This window comes from Nelumbo lutea, chromosome 5 (genome assembly GCF_056320005.1).
Source record: "Nelumbo lutea isolate HS-2025 chromosome 5, American lotus-T2T, whole genome shotgun sequence".
Classification (NCBI taxonomy): Eukaryota; Viridiplantae; Streptophyta; class Magnoliopsida; order Proteales; family Nelumbonaceae; genus Nelumbo; species Nelumbo lutea.
In genome coordinates this window covers 2,501,709-2,528,640 of record NC_142688.1, presented here as the reverse complement: position 1 = coordinate 2,528,640, position 26,932 = coordinate 2,501,709, and the positions used below count along the sequence as shown (strand labels likewise).

Below are 26,932 nucleotides of genomic sequence, written 5' to 3'. Positions count from 1 at the left end.
AAGACCCAAGGTGGCTAACCCAGCAATGTCGCTCCGATGCTTAAGTCAGTACTCTCATAATAGACTACGAGCTAAAAATCATAAAGTATGAAAGCTAGAATATGCTTACTTGCCGCCCTATGTCACTGGGGTTGGTGCCTTTATATAGGCATTGTTTAGCGTGAGCTTCACGCACTGCATCCGAGATTTCTGAGAGGTCGTCTAAGTGGTCCAAGATTCCCAGAGGCAACCGCCATGCACGTTGACCATCCTCCGGAACGTTCAATACATGGGCCTACTTCCAAGGATCGTGGGAGTGTTGGGATATGCATGCCAAGTTTGTTGGCGAGCACATTTTGCATGTCGCCACCTGGACCTCAGTCAAGCTAGCACGCACTCGAGGGAGATCGCTCCTTGCGTTGATGTCACTTCGGCCAGTGACAAGGTGTTGTAGGTTGGCCCTAGACGAGGTGCTTCTAGTCTACTTGAATTCTGGTCGAAGTCGCCAGGTTGGAGCCTATGCAAGGTTGCCAGGTCAGCGCCTGTGCCAGGTCGCTTATTCGGCGCCTGGGCCAGGCCGCCATCAACTTGGCTAAGGTAAGTTGTTGTGTAAGTGGTTTCGGGTGTCACCCAGTTGTTCCGAGATGCCACGTGTCACAATGTCACTGGAGGGCCAAATTCGCTCTCATCAATTGTCCCCCACTCCCGAGCTGAAAGTAACTTAGCGAAGGGAGTAGATTGCTCCTTTTGGCCTGGAATGACTAATTCGATGAGCTCGTACACGTCGATCCAATTTGCTTCTTAGGTCGGAAGAGTCCAAGTGTTTGCAGCCTTGTGCAGGACCTCTCCATCTTTATTTTCAGAGCCTGAGAGCGAATTCATCTACTTGAGGAGGGGTGGAGCAGGTACTCTGAGGACATCTAACTTATTAGGGATGTGACCATCAAGAGGTTCTACGATCCGACTAAGTACCTCAAGAGTGAATCTCATCAAGCCGTCCTTAAGAGGGGGTTCTATGTGACTGCTTTATCAGGTTGCTCCACCTAGGTAGATTTCGACACAGCATCCTTCGAACTGGCCCTAGCTAGTAAGTTTGATGCAGAGCCTGCAATCGAGGTGGAGGTCGGCTGTGAAGAAATCAAGTTTGCATGGTGCTGAGAGCGAACTAGTCTTTCCGTTGTTTTCTCATGCTGAATATGAGCTGCTTTATATTTCATCCATGCAAAAGAAGAGACTAGGTCTCACGTGGTTTCGAGGTCTTTTATCAACTCGACACCTTAGCTCTTAGGCTCAGGGAGTGACTCGCAATCCACTCTCCTTACTCTTGATTTTGCCCATGCTGAAGAGGCGACTGGATCTAATGTGGTGCCGAGGTCTTTTACCAGCTCGACACTTTTGACCTTAGGCTCTGGGAGCGACTCGTAGTCCACTCTCCTTACCCTTGATTTTGCCCATGCCGAAGAGGCAAATTGGTCTTATGTAGTGCCGAGGTCTTTTATTAGTTTGGCACTTTAGAGCTGCGACTGCGTTGTATCAGCCTCGTGACGTCAGTCTCTCACTCCTACAAGAAGCTACTAGGAGCTCGACCTATGGGGGCAGCACTACCGACCTTAGGTCACCAACTCGCACGAGAGCCTTGGAAAGCTCGACCAGCAGGGGCATCCGTGCAGTCCGTTGGCCGCCAACTCCCGCTGAAGCCACGAAGAGCTCATCTTGTAGAGGGTACCTCGTGAAGATGATTGATGAGGATTTATCCGAGTTGATATAAAGTCGGCAAAGCTGCTTAGTCTATTGGCCATCAACTTCCTACTTAGTCTTTGAGTTCATAAAAAATGGAAATTAGAATGTGAGAGCTTTAGTTTCTAAAATGTCAGAATTTAGTTTTCTGGAATAAGAGGACTTAGCCTTTCAGAAGATGAGAACTTAGCTTTTTGTAGTGTTTCCCACAAACGGCGCCAATTGATGAATCAATTTTTTGGCTAAGTACCTCGTCATTCAGTTTGCTTCCAAGTGGCCGATGACTCAGAGGCCGAAGTGGAAAATTTTGCTAGATGAGGACCTGGATGTCGAGCTGGGAGTGGACTAGGTGCCAAGCTGGGGGCAGGTTAGGTGTCGAGCTGACTGGTGGCGAGCTGGATTGATTGTTGAGCTTCGTGGTTCTTTAGAGACGTGCAAGGAATCAATGCCAGAGGACCCGGGTGGCTAACCCAGCGAGGTCGCTCCGATGCTTAAGTCAGTACTCTCATAGCAGACTGCGAGCTAAAAATCATAAAGTATGAGAGCTAGAATATACTTACTTGCCCCCCCCCCCCTATGTCACTGGGGTTGGTGCCTTTATATAGGCATTGTTTAGCATGGGCTTCACGCACCGCATCCGAGATTTCCGAGAGGTCGTCTAAGTAGTCCGAGATTCCCGGAGGCAACCGCCATGCACGTTGACCATCCTCCGGAATGTTCAATATGTGGGCCAACTTCCAAGGATCGTGGTAGTGTTGGGATATGCAATGTCAAATATGCCAGGTCACCATTTCGATGCTTGTGCCAGGCCGCCATCATCTTGGCTAAAGGTAAGTTGTTGTATAAATGGTTACGGGTGTCACCCAATTGTTCCGAGATGCCACATGTCACAATGTCACCAGAGGGCCAAATCCGCCCTCATCACTTAAAAACCTTATTTATTTATTTTTTTATTTCTGATACACATTGGAAGACATCAACAAGACCTAACAGATCTTCGATCCAGTAGATCCTCCATCCAAATTTTCTCAATCATCGGTCTGGATCGTTCTAGAGCCCAATCAGGTTGATCCTCACACCCAAGCTTTGCAAGAGCGTCTATCAGCATGCCAGCTTCTAAGAAGGTGCGCTTGAAGCTGCTCGGATCGGGTCGCCTCACCTCCTCTGATATCGACAAGACCAAGGTGGAATAGTATACATCGAATAGTGATTACAGAATCACCTTCTCGCACTGCAGACTCATCGTACCACGAATTGCTTCCCTCGCCACCCATGTCTATGCAGTATTGATGGAGTTCGTTTTTTTTTTTTCTTTTCCTATTGATTTGAAAGAAAGCTTCAGAGTTGTGTCATAATAATCCCTAACAACCCAAGCAATTATTGTATTTGAGGGAAAAGGGACCAACCAACTAGGATATGATGATATCTGGGGCCATCACTTCCCCTTCCATAATTAGGCTTTCACCATACATACACCTGTAGTTCTAAAGGTAACGTCTTATGATCCATTAGTAATTGCAGAGCTTTTAATTTGTATAATGACTAGTTGATTTCGTTTTGTTTTTAAAACGGACAGGAAAAATAATTCACACCTCCGAAAACTTAAGTATATCTTTATAGGCAGCATTTATAAATGCAAATTAAATATGGTTGGGATTATTTATGGAGTTCAGATTGGAGCCGTACATGCACATCTCAGATATTCCCAATACACGGGCTGGGATGGACTGTGGCCTGTGGGCGCCCATGCATATTCTTATTTATATCCCTTAGAAAATGCATCACCCAAAAAGTGACAAAGGTTAGGTACTTTTGCTATATATTCAATATCCACCCCACCCCAATAGTCCTGGGTAGCCAAGACCAGTATTGGTCATTCGGTAATAGGGCTAATGGCTTTTTTTTTTTAATGTATTTCAATAAAAAATACCAGAGAATTCCTTGAAAACACTACATACTTTTCTTCAATTGATGAGAGAATAACAAAAGGAATCTTGTCAGAAATTAATAGGAGAAGAGAGACAAAAATGTAGGTGATGTGGCGGAGAAAATAGCAAGTGAAACTTAGTTCTCAGTTGAGCTTATGTATATAATTTGAGACAATTTCATTAAAAAACAAAGAACACAACTAAATGCCTGAAAACGGGCAATGGAGACAATATCCATGTAAAGCAGGTTACGGTTGGGTATTAGAGAGGAAAGAATAGGAAACCAAACGATCGATATGGTACATCTCCCACATGATGCGGATCTTCCTTTTTCATGTGAATCTTCTTTTGCCCTCACTCACATGTGTTCAATCATGGAACTGAACTGTGTGTATGTGAAAGAAAGGTGCGGGAGGATGAAGACGATTCATATTTCATAATGTAAGTGGGTCCGACACAAGGGGCCACCGGGCCGTTGTGTTGTCCCATGAACGAAAAGACTCCATTCAGTCAGCGACAGGTGTCTCTCTCATCTCTCATGTACATGTATGGTCTCACAGGTGTAATGGAACACCTGCTACAGAGTACAGACTGAGTACCCAAAAATAAATAAATAAAAAAAAATCGAGTACAAAGTACATGATAAATACAGACGATATTGTAACAAAACACATTCCGACCTCTCTACACAGCACATTTCACCATGAAAATGAGACCCACCATTAAAGTGGGACCAGGGGGAGCTTTCTACTTGGACCAAAAACAAAGGAAGATCTTTGTGTTGAAAGGGCTTTGGAATTTCTGTCTATGCATATCACCATTCAATATTATACCCCCTAAAGAACATCGTTGAGCTTCAAATTTAAACTTATTTGAATGGAGAATTGTTATTCCACCTTTTTGGGTGGGGTCGAGTGATCAAGGTCATTGGTGGGTTAGTGGGTTAGTGGGTAAATGAAGTTCTTATTTTCCCATGTTCTTTTGCAACACCCACTTTCCTGGGTAAATTGTTTTTTTTTTCATATCTTTCCAATTTTACCCTTTGGCCCAAATTCATGTTTTTTTGGACATTTTGTCTCATTAACACATAACCTGTCCAAATAATAAGTTGAATAACCTGTTCAACTATAACCTGTCCAAGTAACAAGTTCAAAATAACCTATCCAAACAATAACTCATTCAATAACCTGTGGAGGAAAGATCAACAAGAACATAGAATAACTTGTTCAGATCTCACTACAAGGCGCTTTGAATCACTCAAAAACATCAGTAAGACATCTGATATAGCAAGTTAAACATCATACCACTAATAACAAGTTAACAACCACTTCACAAAACAAGACATTAATTGATGTTCCAGATCAAAAACAGTTGGGTGGATCCTAGCACTGCTTCTTGGAGCACAACCTCAGATAAGGTATATTTAGTTGACTGCAATCTCAGCCGATAAATAATTTGGATGAATAGAATCCTGTCTAGAAACTCTGGTCTTGGAGAGTTTTAGCACTTGCATTGCTTCTTCTACCTTGTCAGCCAATGACTCAGGTGACTCCAACAAAAGAAGCAGTTCTGAGTTATCCATCTCCAAAAGCATTCCAGTTATTTTTGCAGCAAGATCAGGCTACAAATAGAAGATATATAGATTTTATTGAATCTATACAATATATTTTATGATAAACAAGAATATGTTCATACACCTAATCTTACCTTGTGTTTCTTGACAAGGGTATAAAGGCACTCACCAAGTATATGTTTCTGGCGCTGGGGGTAGCAGCAGCAAGCATGCTGCTCGACATGTTTGATCCTTGGGATGCAGCTCCAACAAAGTTAGAAGCAGTTGATGGGACTGTAGGTCCATTGCTCACATCAAGTGAGCGTGCATTTGGAACATGGTCTGTCCAGCTCTTTGCGATTCAAAGCTCAGAGACATTATTGCAAATAATGGCAGATATATAACCCACAATTCAGGACATGAATCAGTGCATATCTATCTATTATGGAGATAATCTACAAATCTAATGCAGAAATGCATCTCTTCATTGAAAAGGAAAATGGAAATGCATCTTCAAGAAAACAAAAACTCCTATGTCTCTTGAATTGTACAAATTTCTATATAGGTAGAAGTAAATTAAAGTTTTTCTTTTGTCCCAAAGAAATTAATTTAAAGTTTTTTGTCCCAAAGATCTAATCTGAACATAACACATTTACAGCCCCTTGAGCCCAACCCCAACTTACCAGAAGTTTTGCATGAGATGCGCTTAGATTTTGAGTCTCTAGTGTAAAAACTTGGGTCTGACAAAAATTAAGGATGGGTTTAAATTGAGGCTCAAGGGATATGAGCCCACCACTAATTGATAAATAAGAAAACAACAAATTCCAAGCAATGTTGCTCATCCTTCAAGTCTGAATTGCGATAAAACTAAAGATGGAAAGGAACTTCTGCCACTACTCTTTAAGTCTAAATTGCAAATAATAGATTGAACAAATATGGCATCTAGAGCTATGTGTGTGTGCGTGTGTGTTTGTGAGAGAGAGAGAGAGAGAGTGGGCGGGCAAAGCAAAGCTCAATATGAATGACATTGTTAAGATCCAAAAAGAACAAAAGATAAAGAAGATAAGTAGTATTTAGGACAAACATAAAAGTGTGTCTTAACAACTCAAACTAAACTAAATCTAACCTGCAAGTGCTTTTAACTTACTAATAACTTTTGAATAAGGTCTTTAGCTTCAGCAAAGTAGTTTGGAAATCTGATATCTCTGGCTATGATTCTTTGAAAAAATGAGCCATTCACTTGCATATTTGAAGGGAGAAATTCCCGAAAGCACCTGCATCCAAGTGCCCAAAGGTCATTTTTGTTTCAACATATATACAAAAGAGCAGATGAGTCATCATATATAATTAAAAGAATGGCTATGATTCTGCTTGACTTGCAATATTTTCAACAATAAAAATAAGGTGAGAACCCTAAAGATCAATCCGAAAACCAAGGGGATTCATATAATGAGTAACAACCCCTTCCCTTTGAGAATGGCCTTCCAGTCTCTTCTTCTAGTGCAAGTAGCAAAAAATTGAGCAGAACTGAAAAAATGGATTGTGCAACAGACCATTAGAGTTCTGGTGACACAAGAGAATCCAGTTGAAACAACAGGCATTTTCAAGTTCTGTACATGAAAGCTATGATTACACTAACTTCTGCTAAAAGTGTGAGTAGAATCTAGAGTTTTGGTGACACAGCAAAGCTTTTGATTGTCTAAGGGCGTGTTTTCCAATATGTATGATTCTATTTTCAAAAAAAAAAAAAAAAAACTATCACATCAATACAAACAATTCTTTTTTTTTTTTTGAAAAACAAAATCACCTATATTGGCAAACACCCTCTAAATAACAAATTAAGACTTGAAAATGGAGACAGAAGTTTGATGATCAATTCTGCTACTTTGATAAGGATCATACCATAAGAAGAAAAAGGAATTTGATTAGCAACAAAATTGAAGAGAACAGTACCTACAGGGCCATACAAATTCCATTTCAAAAGGCTCCCTAGGTACTAGAACCTCATAAATATGCATGTTATGTTTATAACCCCAAGATTTTAATTAGGTCCACCTCCTTATTCACCACCTATCCCAAGTCTTCCCTTCTCTGAACAATGTAAGTTTTGTCAATTTTTACCTCCCTCTCTAGAAGCAAACAATCTGAACCCAAATCATCCCTTTCTTTAACGCCTTCAAAAGGTTTTGAAGTGTCCTTTACCCCAAGAACCTGACCGGTGTTATCCTCAATTGCCTCCCTAGCTTCAAAGACTACTTCCCCTACTTCTTGTTCAGAAGTAAGACCAAGGCTGTTGACTTGACAGTCAAGAACATTTTCAAACTCCTTCAAACAAAAGTCTTGAAACAAAGAAAGTAAATAAAGAAATACTTTTTACCCTCCAACACCCATATAAGCAATACTGTTGTTTGGTGTTGGAACCATAAATCATATAAGATAGTAGTGTGTGGGGTAATGGGGTTATTAATGTGACCTCACTATTATAAGTCGTAACTTGTAAGTAATTCAGACAACCAGGAAAATAAAGGATAACTGGTAAGAAGCCATTGGATCCCTCCCTATCTCCCATAATAGATCTCAAAAGCCAAACTCCAAAATTGTCTTCAACTCATTTAAAAATTTGAGGTTCCTGCCTAAATAGAACCGTCTCAAACTTAATAACTAACATGTTCTTTACACAGTAGGTGGTATAGAACTCTGCTTCCCCCTCAATTCTCTCTGAACATAAATCATGGTTCGTTTAGAGCTTTTACTGTTTTCTCTTCCAAATAAGAAGCCTATCCCTCGATGCTTTCGAGGCAAGAGAAAATACACAATTTCTAACTAAAATACTCTAATTCACCCACTTTTCATCTATAGAAATATCTTCGAACTTTTAACAGTAACAAAATCAACACATTGATTTTCTTTTTGAATTTCTAGGATGAGATTTATGATATTTTTACATTTTCCTTATAAGTAGCAGCATTTTCATTAATAAAAGTTTATGTGAAAAGGAGTGGAACAACAAGACATTCATTCCAAGATTATAGCCTGGTATACAATTACAGAAAGATACAGAAATTAATAAAAAATAATACATGTATATTTCAACGTAAAATAGCAGAAATTGCACAGAGTACATAAATTGATAGAAATAAAAAGAATGTATGTTTGAGCCAAAAAATATATTTCAGACAAAAAAAAAAGCAAAAATTGCAGAAAATACAGGAATTGATAAAAAATCACAAAATATGTTTCAGACAAAAACTAGAACATTGGAAAAAAACAGAGAAATTTATTAAAAATAAAAATATTGCATTAAAAAAAAAAACAGAAATTCAATGGAAACTAAAATCTTATTGACCAACTTTCCCTTCTTTCAAAATCTTAAAAAAAAAAGGAATATATTCACACAACTTTTTTTGTAGTTGATGGATCCAGGAACCTTATAAAATATGGATACTCCGATGATCAAACAAAAAAAAAAATCAGATTCTCTAGTGTTTAGAATTTAAAACTAGTGAACACTCTACTGTAGCATTGGTTGCATGCAACCCCAGTGAAATAAGAATACATCATTGTTTAAATCAAAATTAGTTGATGTAATGTCTTAAATTTATTTAAAAAACAGGTATTGCACCATTTGAGAATGGTTACGTAATCAGGTTAAACAAGAATTTGCAAGGCTCGGTAATATGTATTATGTAGTTTGAAGTCGGAGCTACTGACTACAACACATTGCTGGTTATGTTCACACAACTACACATTAGACATTTTAGTAATGACAAGGGTTACCGATATTCGCGATGTGCGGTTAGATAAATCTGAATATCAATATTTTGTGGTCAGTAGATCCTAAATCGTTTGATGAAGAGGCCAAAATTTTTCAAAGCGAATGGTCATGTCCGTATTTTGTGAACTTTACTTGGTTCCTGATCGATTATGGTTGGAGAAAGCATCCAAGTTATCTCGAGGTAAAAACTCGATTTATATAGCATCGAATGGCACATTAGGAATTTCTCTCGTATATTGATTCTCATTCTCAGAGTCTCTACCTGCACAACATCTGGTCGGAAATTTTAAATTGTAAACCGTAAAATTAATGTAGAAAAAAACATCTGGTCAGATGAAATTGGAACGGCGGATCAACAGGAAGAGGAATAGTGATTCCTACCATTTCAATGGAGAAAAAAAACAGTGAGTAGAGACGACAAGCGAAGCAACAGCAGCTCAATGGTGTCGACAACAGAGTGGAGGAGGATGAAGCAGCAACAATGGAGGAGAATCAATGATGGAGCCGATGACTAGATCAAGCAGCAGCAACTTAGAGAACCAATGGCAATGGCAGCAAGATGATGGAGTGGAAGAGGAGAAATGCAGAGCCAAGAGGTGAGAGGAGAAACGCAGAGGCCGAGAGGTGATTTCTGGGAAAAAAAAGTCGAAGAGACGCTCTCAACCTTATACGTTTTTTTTTTTTGGGGGCGGGGGGGCAATTTTGAGATTTTCCTTTTTTATCTACTTACCCTCCACTCAGGAAACCAATTTACACCGGGAAAATTAAACTTACCGTGGGTCCTACACAATTTTAGAATTGAAACACAGGTAAATTGGTGAATGGGATTCACAATCCCATTGACCAACCCCTTCACTTCACGAAAAACGAACATGGCCTTAATAAGTTTGAAATTGAGTCATGGAACAAGCAAATTAAATGATGGATGCCAAAGGCCTAATGGCAGGGTGCAGGCAGCATCTGATCTCAAACTCAAAAGTTAGAGAGAGATGGTAGTACATAATTTTGGTTTCAGTTTCGTATTTGAAGTCTGAAGCATTTGGAGAGTAAGTGTAACAACCCACATTGACCCGCTCTGACTCTTTTTCATGTCGTTTTTGTCCACTAGCTTCTGCCTCACGAGTCACTACTGCTTCAAGCCTTCAATAATCAATATCCGAGTAGATGACAAATGAACCTCCCTACACCGTACCACTACCATCTTCGCTCCCTTCTCTGTTTGTGTCTACATTTCTTGTTTGGTTGCTCTTGGATGGGTCTTATCATCCATTCCTAAACCTTTTGTTTCTTTTTTTTATTTTTTATTTTTGATAAATGGAATCCATGCATCCCTTAATGAAGAACCTCTTGAATGTGAACCCTGAGACTTGAGCCCATGAGCCATGACTATGCTGGCTTGCGAGTGGAGCGGTGGCAATACTAGTAGTGGATCATGGGCTTATATCACTCTCACAGTCCAGAAGGCCATCTTGATCCCATTTCCTCGTTCCTACTTATCGCTTTGCAAATGAGCCTGACCCGATTCCAATTGAATTGGTCGTCGTTGAATCCAATTGTCTCTCACCAGTCACCACCAAGTGGGAGTGGGTACTGTGGCCAATTCCCCACTTGGTTCTTGTCACTGGTGCCATTGCTCAATGAGGCGATCGAGGGACAACGGACAAATATGTATATCATTATATCAATCACACTCACTCTATCTTGTATTCTTGTAATCATTTTTGTGGTTCTGCGATACCATCCTCAATTTGTCACTGGTCCCTTTATTTGTATGTATTCCACCTCAATAATAATCAATGCCATTTAATGGCCCTAACGGCATGTACCTAATTAAAAAACGTAAGACATCATCATCAGTTCATCACCACCAGGACATGGGCCAACGGTGGATATAGACGATAGAGTAGTAATGATAAATGAACTCCCTTCTCACCCAGAGGCCAGAGGTGAGATGTATATTCTTCCAAGCACCACTGCACCACCAAGTCGGGTTACTTTTCTTTAGCTAAGGCAATCCGTCTACCTCCATATCATTAGATATATATACATAGTAAGTGGGTCATCAAAAGCTGGCTGGTTAAAAAAGGAAGGACGTACGCACAAAACCAGCAATAATCATACGTTGGAAATTGGAATCAAAGGCTTGCACCATTTTTTGACGACTACAAAGAGAGATTATATTTATATCGTTTCCACTTTCCAGAGAGCCTTCTTTATTTATTATATAAAATGGTACTTCTGTGAATAACTAATTTTGGATGCTAGACACATTCCCTAGAAATAAAAAAAAAAAGAAAAGGAAAGCCTTTGGCCATCACTGTTAAACCATAAACGCTTAGAAGCAAATTCATTTGCTATACCCAATACATGGGTTCATTTGTTGTTGCAACTTGCAAGAGTTGTATAAATGGAGCACAGACTTCATCCTCACAAAATCCGTCTACACACCATCCTTACAGCCGTCTGTACTAGTATGATTTTATTCATAGGGAGATATTCCCAATGCATAGTTGCAAGTGCCGTGAGGACAGTGTGAATTTGGATTTTGTCCAATTCGTATAAATGCAAATGCAGAGTTTAGAAATACCATATACAAAGTTTTGCACCAAATATATTTATATTTGGCACTCTGAGCCAAAAATAGTTAGGCTAGAAAGTAAGAATATGGTGTGCTGCTGACACAGAGGATTTAGGCATACATTGAACTGGACCCTTTGTGTGGCTGTTCTTATCATTTTAACGTCAATCTGACCATTTAATATTGGTAGGAATTGAGCTTTGGGCCTACCATCTAAAGGCCCATATGTTGGTTAATCTTATTAACCCATGGATCTCGTTTAACCTAATTAAGTTATCGATGGGCCTGGGCATAGTGACTATTCATAGAAAACTCATCGTGGAGCAACACTCGAGCTCAAGCAGTCACTATCTTCATTTTTCATTTTATTTCATTTTGTAGTATCACTTTTAATCCACAACAGATCGTCTCTTATACGGAATGTCATGTGAGGTGGGTCGTGATTTTCTGAATATCTGCCACCTGGTAATTTACAATGACCCTACCCCTAAGCAACGGACCACTGTCCCCAAAAGGCCAAAACCCATCCCTGTCCTTCTGTGGAAGGGGTGGAAAAAAAAAAAAAAAAAGTAGTAGAAATATTTCAATTTAGAATTAACAAGAAGAATGTAAACTCAAGTTAAATCAAGAAAGAAGAGTGAAGACCGCCGGGAGCGGGTTTATTCATGTCCAAGTCTGATTATGTAGTTGATGATTTGTTGGACATGTTTGGGTCGGCTAATCCTGGCTTCTTAAGTTGTCAATTAATTAAAGGATAATGTGTTACTGTTGGTTGACAAGTTGACATCTCCAAATGAAATGGGATGCGTCCAATCGTGCCTCCATACATGGTCTGGCCAAAATATATACCGTGAAGCCGAGACAGGGTAATTCCAGCTCGACTCACATGGAACTTGGCCCTACGTACTGCTGCCAGATACCACCCTACTCACAACTCACCTACTGTCCTGTCCAAGGCGGAAGCGGAACGAAAAGGTTCCATCAGATGGGGGAAAAGAACAGCTATTACCGCAAACCGCAAAATGGTGGTCGTTGTGTGGGCACTGGGCAGGCAGAATAATATTTAAACTGAAGAAGAAAATAAATGTAGTGATGAACTGGAAAGTCCTCCTCTTTCAAGTTTTTGAAACCGTCAAATATGAAAATCTATATTTCTGAAACACATGTTTTTAAAGCATGCATGCATCAGATGTATATTTAAGCTTGACTTGCTTAATATAAACATAAAAGAAATGAAGCTGTGTATTATTGGGGTGGAGAATCAAGTGACAAATTAATTAAGCAACACCTAAATGATAACAACTCTACATTATTAAGCTTGTTCTCGTGGCTTCATTGGTGTATATATACATATTTAAGTGTATGGGCCCAGCAAAATAACCCCTATTTTAAGTTATCAATAATGCAGTTATGCAACCCAAATCATGCGCTGTTACAGTTAACAGTTTCTGGTGGTGGCCAACTTGCGACCAACAGCCAAGAAATTAAAATGGATAATTAAAGGCTGATCCCGAATTTCAATTTCTAGACCTTGAGTTATTTGTGTATCAACGACATGTTTGGCCATGGATGAGTTAAATTAAGATTGGCCCTCGATATAAATTAGATCCGAGACCGTAGGAGGAATATTGAAATTTGAAAACAACCCAAATTCATTGAGACTATAAGCTGGCTAGCTGCGCTAGATAGAGAGATATTGTACTATACATAATAGGGATCGTGGTTGGATGCCATACTGAAACTTGGGTTGGCTCTCAAATATGAATACACAATATCCTCAATTGAGACAGGAAGGGGTGGGGTTAATGCATGGTTTCAAGTTGCCACTAAATAACTCTTCTAGAGTTTGATGTGTGATGTGTCCTTCCTTATCATACACCATCCGGCTGGTTATGTTTGGTTTAAAGGAAAAAGTAGAAAAAGGAAGGAAAAGGTAGAAAAACCTTTACAAACCTTGTATGAATTTCCCTACTTTTTCCTTCAAACCAAACACAGCCTTAAGGTTTAAAGTTAATTAAACAAACCTACAAACGCGTTCAGGGTTTATCATTTATGTGAATGTGAGAATGAGATTCAATTTCCATTCATATTCTCATCAAAATATATCAATCAATTAATGCTGTTAAAATGGTGCAAAATGCAATTGTTGGTACAAATTAATGAATTTTTTTTCCCTCTGCACTTACTACCACCACATGCATGATACATCTCAAGCCTCAACTATGGAAAAATTAAACAAGAGTCAAGCGAGAATGATAAATGTCAGCGAGTTTCGGCTCGACGTCGACCCAGAAATTTAGAACTTTTGGGAAGGGCCTTCATTTAATTTAACAGAATACATGTATATGATCGTTACTGTACACACCACTACAACCTCTCTTCACGCTCCTGGCTCTTCTTCTTATTTCCCGCTTCTTTTTAACTCAAATAACAAAATTTTGAACCTTCAATAATTAAACTCTCCAATCCATCACTCTTATTCTCTATTGTGTGAGAATGTTGAGCAGAGAAACTCTGGTGTTGATGAAACTCCTAAACACTCTCTCGCTTTCACTCTCAATCCCTCCAATGCAGTCTTCCAAAGCCTGCATTCGTCGCAATGTCATGCGCACCTCCTCTTCTCCTTGTTTCTTCAAACGGCACAGGCTCTCTACTCTTACTTCTTCCAGCTCTCGAATTCCCTCCTCTGCCTCGATTTTCTTCGTCTTCTTCGAGGGTCTCCATAGCATCCAGGACTTGGATGACAATGACGACGACGACGGCGACGAAGAGGATAGGATTCCGTTGAAGAGTAAGATGGACACTGATACGGTGACGTCGTTGACGTCCTTAAGGACTGCAGCTAACTCTGCATCGCCATCTGATACCGACACAGCTCCCGGAACCAAACTCTTCCCGATACATCGGACGACAGAGACGAGCTTGGACATCTCCTTCTCCATTTTCTTACGAGCCTTGACGTAAGAGGCGATCTTGGACTCATCTCTCCTCCTTATGGCCACCTGGGCGGCCAGGTGTTCCTCCTTAAGAGCCAAGAGTGCAGCTCGGAAGATGCCGTAGACGTCGACAAAGCGGAGGAAATCTTCGAGGAGCTTCTCGACCCAGTGGGATTGACGGCGGAGTGAGTCCTGAGTCTGGGGAAGCTGGAGGAGGTCGTCAAGAGAGTCGTGAATGCACCTGAGACGGCTCAAACCGTCGCAAAGCCAGGCGGAATTCCGGGAAAGGACTTTAGATTCCCAGGTCTTGAGCTCATTGATCTCATCCTTGAGCTGGGAGATCTGGGGGTGTGCTCTGCATGGGAGACTAGTGGATCTGATGTGGTAGGATTTCTGCGGTCGGGATGGACGGCTGGGATGCTGGTTTGGGAAAGAAAGGGTGCGACGGAATCCGGGAACCATATTTCGTTTCTTCTTCCTCTTCTTCTTCTTCTGCGTTTTGTTCTGCAACGACTCTGTTGATAATGAAAACCCGTAAAGATAAAAGACAAAAAGGTTTTGGGGACTTTGGCGGAGACGAAGCCTTTCTGCCCCACGGAGGGATTAAATTTATAAGGCAGAGGAAGTTGGGAGATTTTAATAATACTAAATATATATGATTTCATAATAATGGAATATGAATAATGAAGGGGAACTAAAAAAAAAAAAAAAAAAGTTTGCGCACGAGGGGGTGGGTGGGGAGGGGAGAAATGGGTGAAGTGATTTGAAGGAACTCAACATTCAACCAACATAACTGGATCCGCGAATAAATCCAGCTGTACCGAATCATTATCATATGCACGACAGCGATCATGTGGGCGGGGGTGGTTTTCCGAGGCGCTTGCGGATTGTGGTTTTCCTTCTTGGAGGAGAGGAGACAGATACCACGTGCATATGACACGTTACCTAATTAAACGGTAGACGATAAGGCCACGTTGCCTTTGTTAAGATAAATTATCAAAGGAACTCACATGCTAACATGAATGACGGGACATTGTGGGGGGGCTGATTCGGTCTATGGGGCATTGTGAAACGGAGTAAAAGACGTCAGTAGTGCCCACATTCACCACGCGGTGAGAATTTGCTGGAGAGAAAGATGAGTGATAAGGAAGTAGGTACATTACATTACATAGAGTTGAGTTGGATTGCAATGGAACCGCGTATGTCTGTCAGGGCAGTTTTGCCTAGGAATCTAGGATCATGGCGTAATGAATATATGGTTGGGAAAACCGCTAACCATAGGCTATACCGCTGCCACAGCTTAGCGGTTTTGGTGTGGTCGTCTCGTCGGATTTGGATGGAGCGTGTTTCAGAAACAGAAACGCAACCCCGATCCAACACATCTGTGATCTGTCTCTGTTGTTCACGCGGGTTGACCCTCTACAACCTCACACGATTTGTGAAGACATCCATACCAGATTCCAGAGTTTATTTGTGTATTAGTACATTTATTTATTATGAACATAAATGCTTTAATAAAAATTTGTTTAGAGAAATGATAAACAAATACATGTGGAAGATCCGAAGAGATACGATCATATGTTGAGGGGTTGAGAAAAATGCAACAAAAGAGAGAGGGAGAAACAATGACTCTCCGATTTACAAGAGAATCAAATGCTTTTCTTTTTCTTTTGCCTTATTAATGGAAGTCACCTCTGATTAAAGGAAAATTAGTTCTATACACATAGCAATATTAAATTTACGACCTATATACAAAATCACTACCACATAATTACGTAGATGAAAAAGAGAAAAAATAAAATAAAAACTAAAATGAGAAGGTGGAAAAAGGATAAAATGGTGTATTATTATTATTATTATTATTATTATTATTATTATTATTATTTATAAAATAATGTGTGGCACGGTGAGAAGAACAAATAGATAAACAAACATTTGTTGTAAAAATAAAATAAAATCACCTGAAAACTTAAAAAAAAAAAAAAAGGGAATCAGCAGGTTGACATAGAGAAAGCGCGGAGTTGATGATGGTGAAAAGGAATAAGATGGATGTTTTGGGGGACGGAGGATGGACATGCCAGATAACATAATCTCAACTTGTCTCCTTCTCCCTCCAGGCTCCAGCTGTATTATTTGAAGTTTTACGTTTTAACGTCCCAGAAAAAGTAAATTGAATAGAGAATAGAGATGGAGGTGGTATGAATGCTAGTCTTCTGATTATTATTATTGACTGCACACGTGGGGGTTTTGGGTTAAGAAGTTAAGATTAAGGTTGGCATGCACCCCGGCCAGAGGACCAGTCCCAGATCGACCACATCCATGCCGATGCCATCGTAATCTAAACTCCGGTTGTTGCCCTTGCCCTTGCCCATGTCCTCAGCATCAGCCCTGGCGCCTATGCATGCACCTGCAATCTCATCAAGATTCAAGAGAGTAAGTAGTCATTATATATGGTTTATGGTTTCCCTTCTCTTGGGAAATACCTCCCAAGTCCCAACATACCAAACACTACATGGTTTCCCTCCTCCACTCCCTTCTTACTTCTTATACATTAGTTGAGTAGTGACTAAGGGAGTGCAAACTAATTAATTAATTATTTCCGATGGTTTATTACTTGTCTGGACCTGGGCGTGACTCGTGAGGCCATTAGGCCAAGCCTAAGTATCAAGTTTTAATCACTTGTCGGATAGCCTACACTTAATTAATCTTTTTTTTTTATTATTATTATAGAAACTTGAAAATGAAACTTAATCGAGCCCGGATCTAATTCTCGGACTAGCTACTGAACCAATTATAAGTGAAACACTAGTGTAGTATTCCATCACTGACATGTAGGCCCGTGTGTATTGGAACAAACAATGGTGTGTTTTATCCCGCTACACACAGAGCAAATAAAACCTAAATGCGTGATGGTCGATCCCAACATAATACTGATTTTGGCCCCTCAAATCGCCAAAAGTCTACCTTTTTTTTATAATCTTGCTTAACAAAGTCATAATCAACACTTAAAAAGTAACAATCTTCCATTTTATTTAGTACTCAAAGTATACAATTTTGGAAAAATTGGTGCTGCTCATAAAAGCTGAGATCCACCGATACTGCCACTCAATGAGGTAGCAGTGTCATATGTATGTAACATTAAATATATTCCAAACCACTCTGATCAACTCTCTAGGCCTAATTCCTCAAATTTGTCACGATTGAATGATCACATTTTTGTATTCTGAAAAAAAATAAGGAGTAATTAATGAGCCAAAAACTATATAAACCAAACGCCCACATGACCCTTACGCAGGAGCAGGAACACTTATAATTTGACATCATCCCGGCGGGCTTGACATCGTAAGGTGAGTAACTGGTAAATTAGTGGAGAAAGAAACACCATCAATTGCTTTCTATTTGCGTTGGTCTCCCAACGGGTAGCATCTAATGGGCCGATATCGTCTGTTTCGAACATGTCTGCCTATAACTCCCACAATTTAATTTAATTAATGTATTTATTTATTGATCATGGGCTTCATGGACAGACTAATAATCAGTATTATTTTTCCTACAAATGTTTAAGCCCATTAGGGCCCCTCTTCGGCTACTTTCTGAGGAAGCTGGGCTTGTTTTAGAAAAAATAAAAATGTTTCCAAGTCCAAATTGCTGTGGAATGCAAAACCTCCACCAAAATCTATCAGTATTCGATACTACTACGACATACGGGTAATGCAAGGAAAGTGGGGCCAGCACCTTATTAGTTATTACTTCATCCCCGGCTACAGCTACAGCCTACAGGGTGTGTAATGAATGTTCCATTGGATTTATTATTTCTAATTGATACGGTTGTTGTTGGTATAAGAAAATTAAATTATGGTATGTTGTATATATGTAGTCTTCCTTCTTCAATCCTTTGATATGAACAAGAGAGGTAAGGTTACCTTCCTCTTCACTCTTCTTTTTTTTTTTTTGTTTGACTAACTTCCTCTTCAATCTTCGTTTCACTGTTTTCCTTTTTTTTTCCGTCTTTTCAAATTATATATTAATTGTGAAGTTATTATATTTATATTCAGATTCTCCTTAATTTCTAAATGTCCATTTCCAGATAAGAAATGAGCAGAGGTTCTTTAGATATAATTCAGAGTCGGTTACTTCATAAGCTCTGCTACTCATACGAGACAGCAGCCCTATTATTCACCTCGCTCACGAGTACCATGTATCATGCCTGCAGCACGCATTCAATGTATCATGTGTGTTTTGTGAGGGGCTATCTATTTATTTTGTAAGGGAGTAATGTCACCGGTAATATTGTAATTATATAGTATGATTTTTTATCATTTTGATATTTTCTTTTATCACTCTCTTAAAAGCTTAATTTACTCTTTGAGGGGAGATAGGTAGTCAAATATGTTAATACCATATAAAGGTTAAGCACAAGATCCCCTCAACACAAATTTGTGTATTTGTACTTATCATCATTTTATGCAATACAAATAGCCTTTTTATTAATTCGTGCACATTCTTGTTGCTTTTTATGTGCTATTGCTTGGTTTCATAGACTTATTCGACCCAATCGAGTGCCACACGGGGCCTCTCCGATTAGCCTCATGACGGTTGGTATTAAAGCAAAAGCTTATTACTAGCAAATCAACCCGCAACATGAGCGGCATCATGAAACAGAACAGGGACATTACAGAGGAGATCAAGCATGGACTCTCCCCATCCCACGAGACCAATGACGCACCCACCAATGACATTGTCAAATACGAAGCACCAAAGACCCAAACATCAAAAGCGAGCAAGCACGAGAGATACACGAACAAGCATGCAGCCATCAACCTACATGTGCTACATCGTGAAGCCACCGTGGGCGAGATGCGTGATTGAGTGGATGAGCTACACCAAAATATTGAACCCATCGAGAGTGCGGTGGTACAAGTGGAAGACCACACAAGCGGTCTTGTCAATGAGGTCCGTGACGTGCTCAACTAGACCCTTAAGGAAGTCTTTAGCACCTCACGCCAACAAGAAGGAAGCTCATCCCACTCCCATATTCAAAACAAGCCCGATAACTTCTAGGCTCAAGTCGATGAGATGAGAAGCGAGTAAGCAACATGGAGGAGGGTCGTGTCTTCCCCAATGGTCATTTAGGCCCAATTAAATGAAATTAAAGAAGAGTGGGTTGCCATGAAGTCAGCCTTGTGTACCTCCACCAACGTCCAAGCTCAACTAGATAAATTCAAGGTAAAGTGTACAGTCCTAAAGAGAATCATTGCTAGGCCAACCAACACCTTCACTATGCACACTCCTTCCCACATCAGGATTAGGGAGCCAACTCCCTATCCTAGAACACATGATGCATGTGACATTGATAATTTCCTATGGCAGATGGACCAATATACCTAGATACACACAACTACAATGTATTTGACTGATGTTGCCATGTTGTGGTGGTGCTGAATATGTATCGATATTGAACGGGGTACGTGCACCATCAACACTTGGGCCGATTTCAAACGAGAGTTGAAGAGACAGTTCTACCCAGTAAATGTATCGACATTTACTTGCTAGTAAATGGTTATTCTTGAATGTCATTGGATAAGAAATGTAAATACCCCGAGTCATTTGATAATTACTTAAATCTCTTATGTGTTTTTACCCAAACAAGTAACAAACGTCTCCCTTCAAATATCAAATAAATGTGCAAAGTGCTAACACACCCCTCTGGCCCTCCCCTTAAATTCTTGATAGAAAATATTAACGGGTTAGTATATGTATGGCATTGATGTTGTAGATACAACACCGTTTTCGGATGTGTGGGTTGCAAGCACCATTTTCTGATAAAACAATGTCTTTTTTTTTCTACTTGGAAACGTTGTTGCTAGGTAGGACGTTTCTTGGAGCAACAGCAATACTTTCTATTTGGTACTAGTGCTCCATGTCTGTTTTCAGCATTGGTCTCATTACAGGAAGTCCACATCATTGCCACACCATGTCCTCGTTGGCAACAACGAGCTGCAATCTAAGAAAATGCCAAATTTGGCATTGCTCCAAACCATGCCTTCTTGATTTCCAAGGCATAGCTTGGAGCATCATGGTTCCAAACAAATAGAAGATTCCCAGAGCACCGTTTCTTTCCTACATTGTGCTAATGTGTCACCGTTTTTTAGAGCAACAACATCGATGCCAAAGATACGCTTAATATATATTTGGCATTAATGCTGCAGATACAATACTGTTTTCCTGAGAAAATTGTGCTGCTGATATGTGGGTTGGAAGCACTATTTTAAAAGAAAATAGTGATTTTTTTTTCTAGGAAACGTTGCTTCCAGCTAGGATGTTTCTTGGAGCAACAACAACATTTTCTGTTTGGTACGAATGCTCCAAGAAACGTTTTCAGCTCCGGTACCTATTATCTAGTGCCACGTCTGTCCCTATCACTGCCACCTCATGTTCCTATTGGCAGCAACGAGCTGCAGCTTCAGGAAATGTCAAATTCGGCATTGCTCCAAATTACGCATTCTCGATTTCCAATGCATAACTTAGAGCACCATTTTTTATTGAAAGACGATTCCAAACAAACAGATGTTTCCTGAAAGACCGTTTAAGTGAATTTCCCTGTTCTCATTGAATAGGAAGAAAAGCAAAGTATGGGTTAATTTAGAACTCTCACCTCTCCCATCCACACATTACTCCATTTCAGCTCCTACCTAAGTGAACACCATCCAAATTCGCAAGTAAACAACAAAGTTATTGGCATTTTTGCTACTTTCTTCCCAGAATTTGGAAATAATAAACAACAAATAGAAACCAAGGTCCAAGTAGTCCCCGCCATCAGTTTCGGTTCTTTTCCTTATAAATCCTTTGAATATTTTATTATTTAATTATTTTATTTATTAAAATATAAAAAAATTCATTGAACAAAATGTATATTGATACTAAAAAAAGGAAAAAAAAAAAACAAGTAAAACATTCAACAGACCTAAATCCCTTCTCTCAAGTCTTACGTTTGAGTCGATTTGCCCATATCCTATGAAACTAGGTTCTAGGTTTGAAGCGAATGCCGTTGCTAACTGCCTGTTGAGTATACCATTTTTGGGCCATTACCCCTCATTGCGTCAAGGTTTAAACCTTCTAAAACACTTCAAAGTAGTGTATAGTGTATAGTTACCGAATACGTGATTGAATGTGTTTCAATCACACACATTCCTTTCTTTTAGTGCTTTTACAAAAATTAGTCAGGGGTTGGTCTTAGGCCTGCCTACCACCTAAAATTGGTTGGTCAAAACCCCAAAAGCCTCATATTTGAGGTATCATATGAAAATTTTGAACCTCGCTTGTCATTAACAATAAAATATTTGGTTCCTTGGCTTAGTTTCTTATCTGAGATCTTTGTGATGCCACAAATCTTAATTCTAAGACCATTGTTGACTTTCAAACAAGTTGGTCATTGCTCACTTGAACTTAAGGTAAGAATCACAAATCTAATTCTCTCATTCTTGATTCCTATTCAGGGAATAGAATCCTATGTTCAGGGAATACAATGACTCAAAGGATCCTTCCTACAATGACAAGGGTTCTTTTTTTTTTTTTGAAAAGACAAGGGTTTATTAGGGAAGTAATAGATGAGACAAAGGATTCAATTACCTGAATACGAATCAAGAAGACTTGTGGCCCATTTGATTAACAGTTGGAATCGGAATCAAAATGGTTTATTTTTTCACTTGTTTGATTCATATGAGAATTGAAATTCCAACCCCAATAAGGGATATAAATAACCATTCTCAAATGGAGAAACGTCTTTCCACCAAGCCCCTTAATCAAACAGTTAGAATCAAATTATCCATTTCAACTCCCATTCTATACCCCTATTCATTATTCATATGAAATATACAATGCTCAGTCAAATTGAATCGAATTCAAATAAAATATTCACTTATCTAGTCAAATCGATGGAATAAGGAAAGTTGAATATTGATCAGATTCGATTCAAATTTAGATATCATGTAAGATTTTCTTACCAAATCAAATTTGGATAACCCCTATTGCAAGTAAAAGCAATAAAATGCTTTTTGATCGGTCCTTGGCGTCTAAACTATTCAAAGTTTCAAATATCATCAGTAAGCTAGGGTGTTCAAGGGTCGGATTGTTTCAGTTCCATGCTATTTGACCAATCGAATTGGTCTAGTCGGATTGGGGTGTTAGTCATCCCAATCCCAATCTGACTGACCAATGATGAAAACCTGTTAACTCAAATTATATCAGTTTGAGTTATTTTTTAATTTTGGTCAGATTCGGATTGGGGTGTTAGTCATCCAAACCCAATCTGACTGACCAATGATGAAAACCTGTTAACTCAAATTATATCAGTTTGAATTGTTTTTTAATTTGATCAATCCGTTTAAAAATTTTTAATTTAAAAAATTATAATAATAATATGATATTAATATATATCTACGATTACATTCAACAATTTACAAATGATTAAACTGAAACCGACCCAACCTCTCCCATTAGCATAAAAATTAAACCAAATCGGATTAAAATAATTAAAAAACTGAGCACCTCGAATCGGATTGATCATTTTGATGAATAGACCAGTAACAGCTATATCATGAGTCCTGAGTCCTAACGCATGTTTCAGAAGCTTTATATTGATTAAAGAAAAAAAATATAATCTTTGCATGGCATACATTGTTTACATACATGATTTTGCACCATTGGTTTCCTATTTGCTACCAGACTACTACTGGTGTAAATTTCAATATATTCTACTTCTACCACTGAAAGATCCAAGTGTAAAATTTTCTTCTTTTAATACAAGTGTAAATTTTTCTTTTTCGGAGAATTCAAAGCAGAACTTTTTCTACATACCCTAAAAATGCCTTGCTCCTCTTTGTCCCGGTCTCTCTCTGTGTATTATACCTACGCACTAAATCTTGAGCCGCTTTTGCTTATTTGCTACTCCGGCTCTACAAATTTCCGTCGCTAGTGGAGCTTCCCAATTTACGGTCCGTCTCTTCATCTCTTCAAAATCATTGACGCAGTCCGCCAAGTTTAACGATCCAACTCTCCTTCTAACTGCGGCGAGTTTCTTACCAGCCACTCGGTCGAAGATCTTCTCCCACCCGGGCTCCCACTCGGCGTGCGCGTCACATAGCTGAAGACTCCCATTAGACCAATCGGTCCAGCTCCAGCCCTTATAGAGGGTGGCCACAACGTCGGCAACGCAAGGGCCAGCACAGACCGGCGTGCATGGCCTGCATTTGGTCCCACTGAGCGGGCCCGGACTGGAGAGAGAGGCAACAGGAACGCCGTAGCGCATGGGCGGGAAGGCGTATTTGCGGTCGCTGACAATGCAAAAGGGTAAGCGATTGGTTAAGTAGGGGACGCGTTGGGTAGTGAGTTGGGCCTTAAAGGCGGCCTCGGAGTTGAGTTGGCGGAAGCCGGCGGAATCGAGGTGGGGGATGAGGGAGAGACGGGAGAGAGCAATTGCGGAGGTGTTGAGGTCTCCAATGCCGAGACGGTCGTTGAGACCACCGTAGCCAGAGCCAGAAGGGACCAGGTATCGACGGGGTATAAAGTTATCAGGGTGGAGCGGAGCGGACCAGTAGCCATCAACCCGGGTACGGACGATCCAGTCATATGTGAAGTTGTTTTGCGTTTGATAAGCTTTGATCATCGTTAGGCATCCCTCTACAAGGTTGAAGTACTGTAGCAGACCCTGCACAACATTTTAAAACAACACAATTAGGTCAATAGCCAACGATAATCCATTAAATGCAATGCCACCCAACGTTTTAAAAAACGAACAGGAAACAGAACCGTTCTGATCGTCGGTTTTTGGGTCAATGATCTGATCGTTTGATTTAAATGGATGGTTTGTTCTGATGGTAAAATCAAAAAATAATTAAAAAATAAAAAATGGTTAAAAACTATTAAAAAATAGATTGACGAATAGATCACCCGGATCAACAGTTTGTTAAGTTTTTTAACAATTTTTAACCAAATTCCAGATTTGAAGTAAAACGGAGATAACCCTCCCTTCCCTCTATTTTATTGAATTCAGACCGTGACCGTGAGATAATTATGGACCCACTATTTATTCAGACCCTGTCATTGATGGGGACCACTGCAGACAAAACCAAATACAGTTGACTCACTAAACCCCGAATGTTGGGCGGCAGCCTAATTGGACGACTACTCGTTTTCTTTCTCCCACCTAAGTCCTAACCACTAACCAGTGAGTGCTGAACCATCTCAAGAAAATTTCTCTAAAATCCACATTTAAAAAAAAAAAAACAAGACTTGACTGATAAAGTGATAAACATGTGATCCTGCTCCTCCCTGAATCCGCGTCACACTGATGAGAGTAGCAGTAGCAATCGACCTTGATCAGATGAGATGGGATAGGATCAGCCGATCAGGTCAGGTCAGGCATGCGTTAAAACTTAAAACCTCAAACCTATCCCTTCCCTCCCTGCCTCCCTGGGAATTGAGGGACCATCAAATCATTTGACCAAGTTATTTGGTTTGGGTTGTGGGTAACTGACCAACCGAACCGGTGTTCGGCGAGGGAGACAACGCTATGAATGATGAATCCTCTCCTCTGTGTAACTTTTCATTATCAATTCCCAAGTTACAAGCCCTTCGTTTTATTTATGGACCGAAATCAATCTTGTTATAGAAATTCAGATTTAACTTTGCAGGAATACAAACCCTAGCTACAACATTTTTAATTAATAAGACTACAGACTGAAACGGGCTACCCAAACCCAGTATAGTAACGATACTCTGACACACTCATATATGGAATTCAGACTTCAGAGTTTATGGAGGGAGGGAAGGAGGGCATCGGACACCGGCGAGAATTAGAAATACAGACGAGAATGTCTCCTCGGAATTCTCGTGAGTCAATTATATATATATATATATATATATATAATTGGATACCAGGACACCCAGCCATTGCCCACCGGAAAACATGATGAGAAGGAAAATCGAAAAAATCGAAAACGAAACAAAACGGCAGCCTCGATCTTGAGAGAGTGGAACAAACCTGGATCCCACTGGGAGAGTTGTGAGCAGTGAGTACGCGAACTTGTGAGTCGGTCTCTTGGAGGGGCTTGGGTTCGAAGATTCGAACCGAAGCGAGCCTGGGCGCGACCTTGAGGAGGGAGAACTTGAAGGAATCGCGGTTTAAGGGACTGTGCAGGAAAAGATCGGAATTGGGGTAAACCTTGAGGAGGTTATTGACGATAGAGGGTCCCGTGAGCTCGAACCTCCTGGCCCCACCCACCAGACAGATCGCAATTCTAGAGCGTTTCAATTCTTCCTCTTTCTTCAGAAGATCCTCCGCCATCGGTTCATTGTTGCGAGCAGGGAGAGGTGGAATGGATGGAGAGGTGGAGTTGTCGGAGCCGGAAGGGATACGGTGTGAAAAGAAGGATTTGAGAGGGGCGAAAGAGTAAAAGGAGTTGGGGGTGGTGGTGGTAGTAACGGCGGATAGACAGAGGAAAGCAAGGAGAGAGAGAGGAGGCAGGGTTAAGAGGAGAAGACGCCAGTCGAGATCGGAAGCCCATCTGGTAAGGAACATCATGATTTTTCCTTTTTTTTTTTTATTGAAGTTGTCGTTGGGGATTGCTTAGCATCCCCCCTCCTGCAGCACTTACACTTGTTTTGTTGCTCTTCTTTGACGATAACAAGTCTCGGATCTTGGTTTGCAAATAAAATTATAGCAGTAACCGAGACTCAAGAGACCGCAAGAGAGAGAGAGAGAGAGAGAGAGAGAGAGATCTGGGTTCTTGTTTTCCTCCCTCGGTCCCTCCCTCTATATTACTTTTTTTTTCTTTTTCCGCTTTTATTTTTCAAAAGAGGAAGAGGGAGTGATGGGGGGAACAATGCAATGCAGATTGCAGAGAGCACAGAACACAATCCTTGCGTGACTGGTATGAAAGTAGAAAGGTTTTGAAATTTTGGTGCCCTTTTTTTGTTCTGAGATTTGCGTGAGTTAGAGTTCGATAGATGGATTCTGGTTGAAGCGTTTTATCTCCCCAACTGAGACGAAAATCGTTGGAACTTTACTGAACCGCAAAGGTTGATGCCACGTGTACGAACCTTTGTTTAAGATTTCAATCCAACGGCTAGGCTGATCTAAAATGGTCCATCAGATTGGTTTGGACCTGATCCGTTATTGGATCGGATTGGAGTTGGACCCCCTATTAGAAGATGCGTTAGTTGGTGACTGGTGAGAAACAAGCCTTTCAGGAATCAAACCCGTCTACGTAACACCTGATTCAAAGTCAAACGCACCGGTGGAGACTTTAAGAGATTAGATGGCGCCATGGCGGTGGCGCCCGCACCGTGGGCCCGGAGTAGAGGAGGGGAAATGGGGAATGATCTCTTATGATATCCTTCCGTTTGCGTTGGTTAAGTTTTTACTTTTTAATTTTTTATGCTCAATAA

At 40.2% G+C, this 26,932-nt stretch overlaps 2 protein-coding genes and 1 long non-coding RNA gene across 3 annotated transcripts; all 3 read right to left on the bottom strand.

The window, feature by feature from the left end:
* Nucleotides 1-4,799: 4,799 nt before the first annotated feature.
* LOC148849812 (uncharacterized) lies at nucleotides 4,800-9,651 on the bottom strand. The gene is made up of 3 exons (XR_016099945.1): nucleotides 9,353-9,651; nucleotides 5,387-6,470; nucleotides 4,800-5,265 (listed from the first exon to the last, which is right to left on the bottom strand). It is a non-coding gene; the product is annotated as an uncharacterized LOC148849812 (long non-coding RNA).
* A 4,381-nt stretch (nucleotides 9,652-14,032) lies between these two features.
* LOC148849811 (DUF241 domain protein (DUF241)) lies at nucleotides 14,033-14,947 on the bottom strand. The gene has a single exon (XM_088944037.1). It carries the CDS (start codon nucleotides 14,945-14,947, stop codon nucleotides 14,033-14,035), a length of 915 nt encoding a protein of 304 aa, XP_088800163.1.
* An 8,142-nt stretch (nucleotides 14,948-23,089) lies between these two features.
* Nucleotides 23,090-26,489, bottom strand: LOC148849810 (uncharacterized). The gene is made up of 2 exons (XM_088943226.1): nucleotides 25,527-26,489; nucleotides 23,090-24,191 (listed from the first exon to the last, which is right to left on the bottom strand). Exons 1-2 carry the CDS (start codon nucleotides 26,064-26,066, stop codon nucleotides 23,400-23,402), a joined length of 1,332 nt encoding a protein of 443 aa, XP_088799352.1. The 5' UTR covers nucleotides 26,067-26,489; the 3' UTR covers nucleotides 23,090-23,399.
* Between the last annotated feature and the right edge of the window lie 443 nt (nucleotides 26,490-26,932).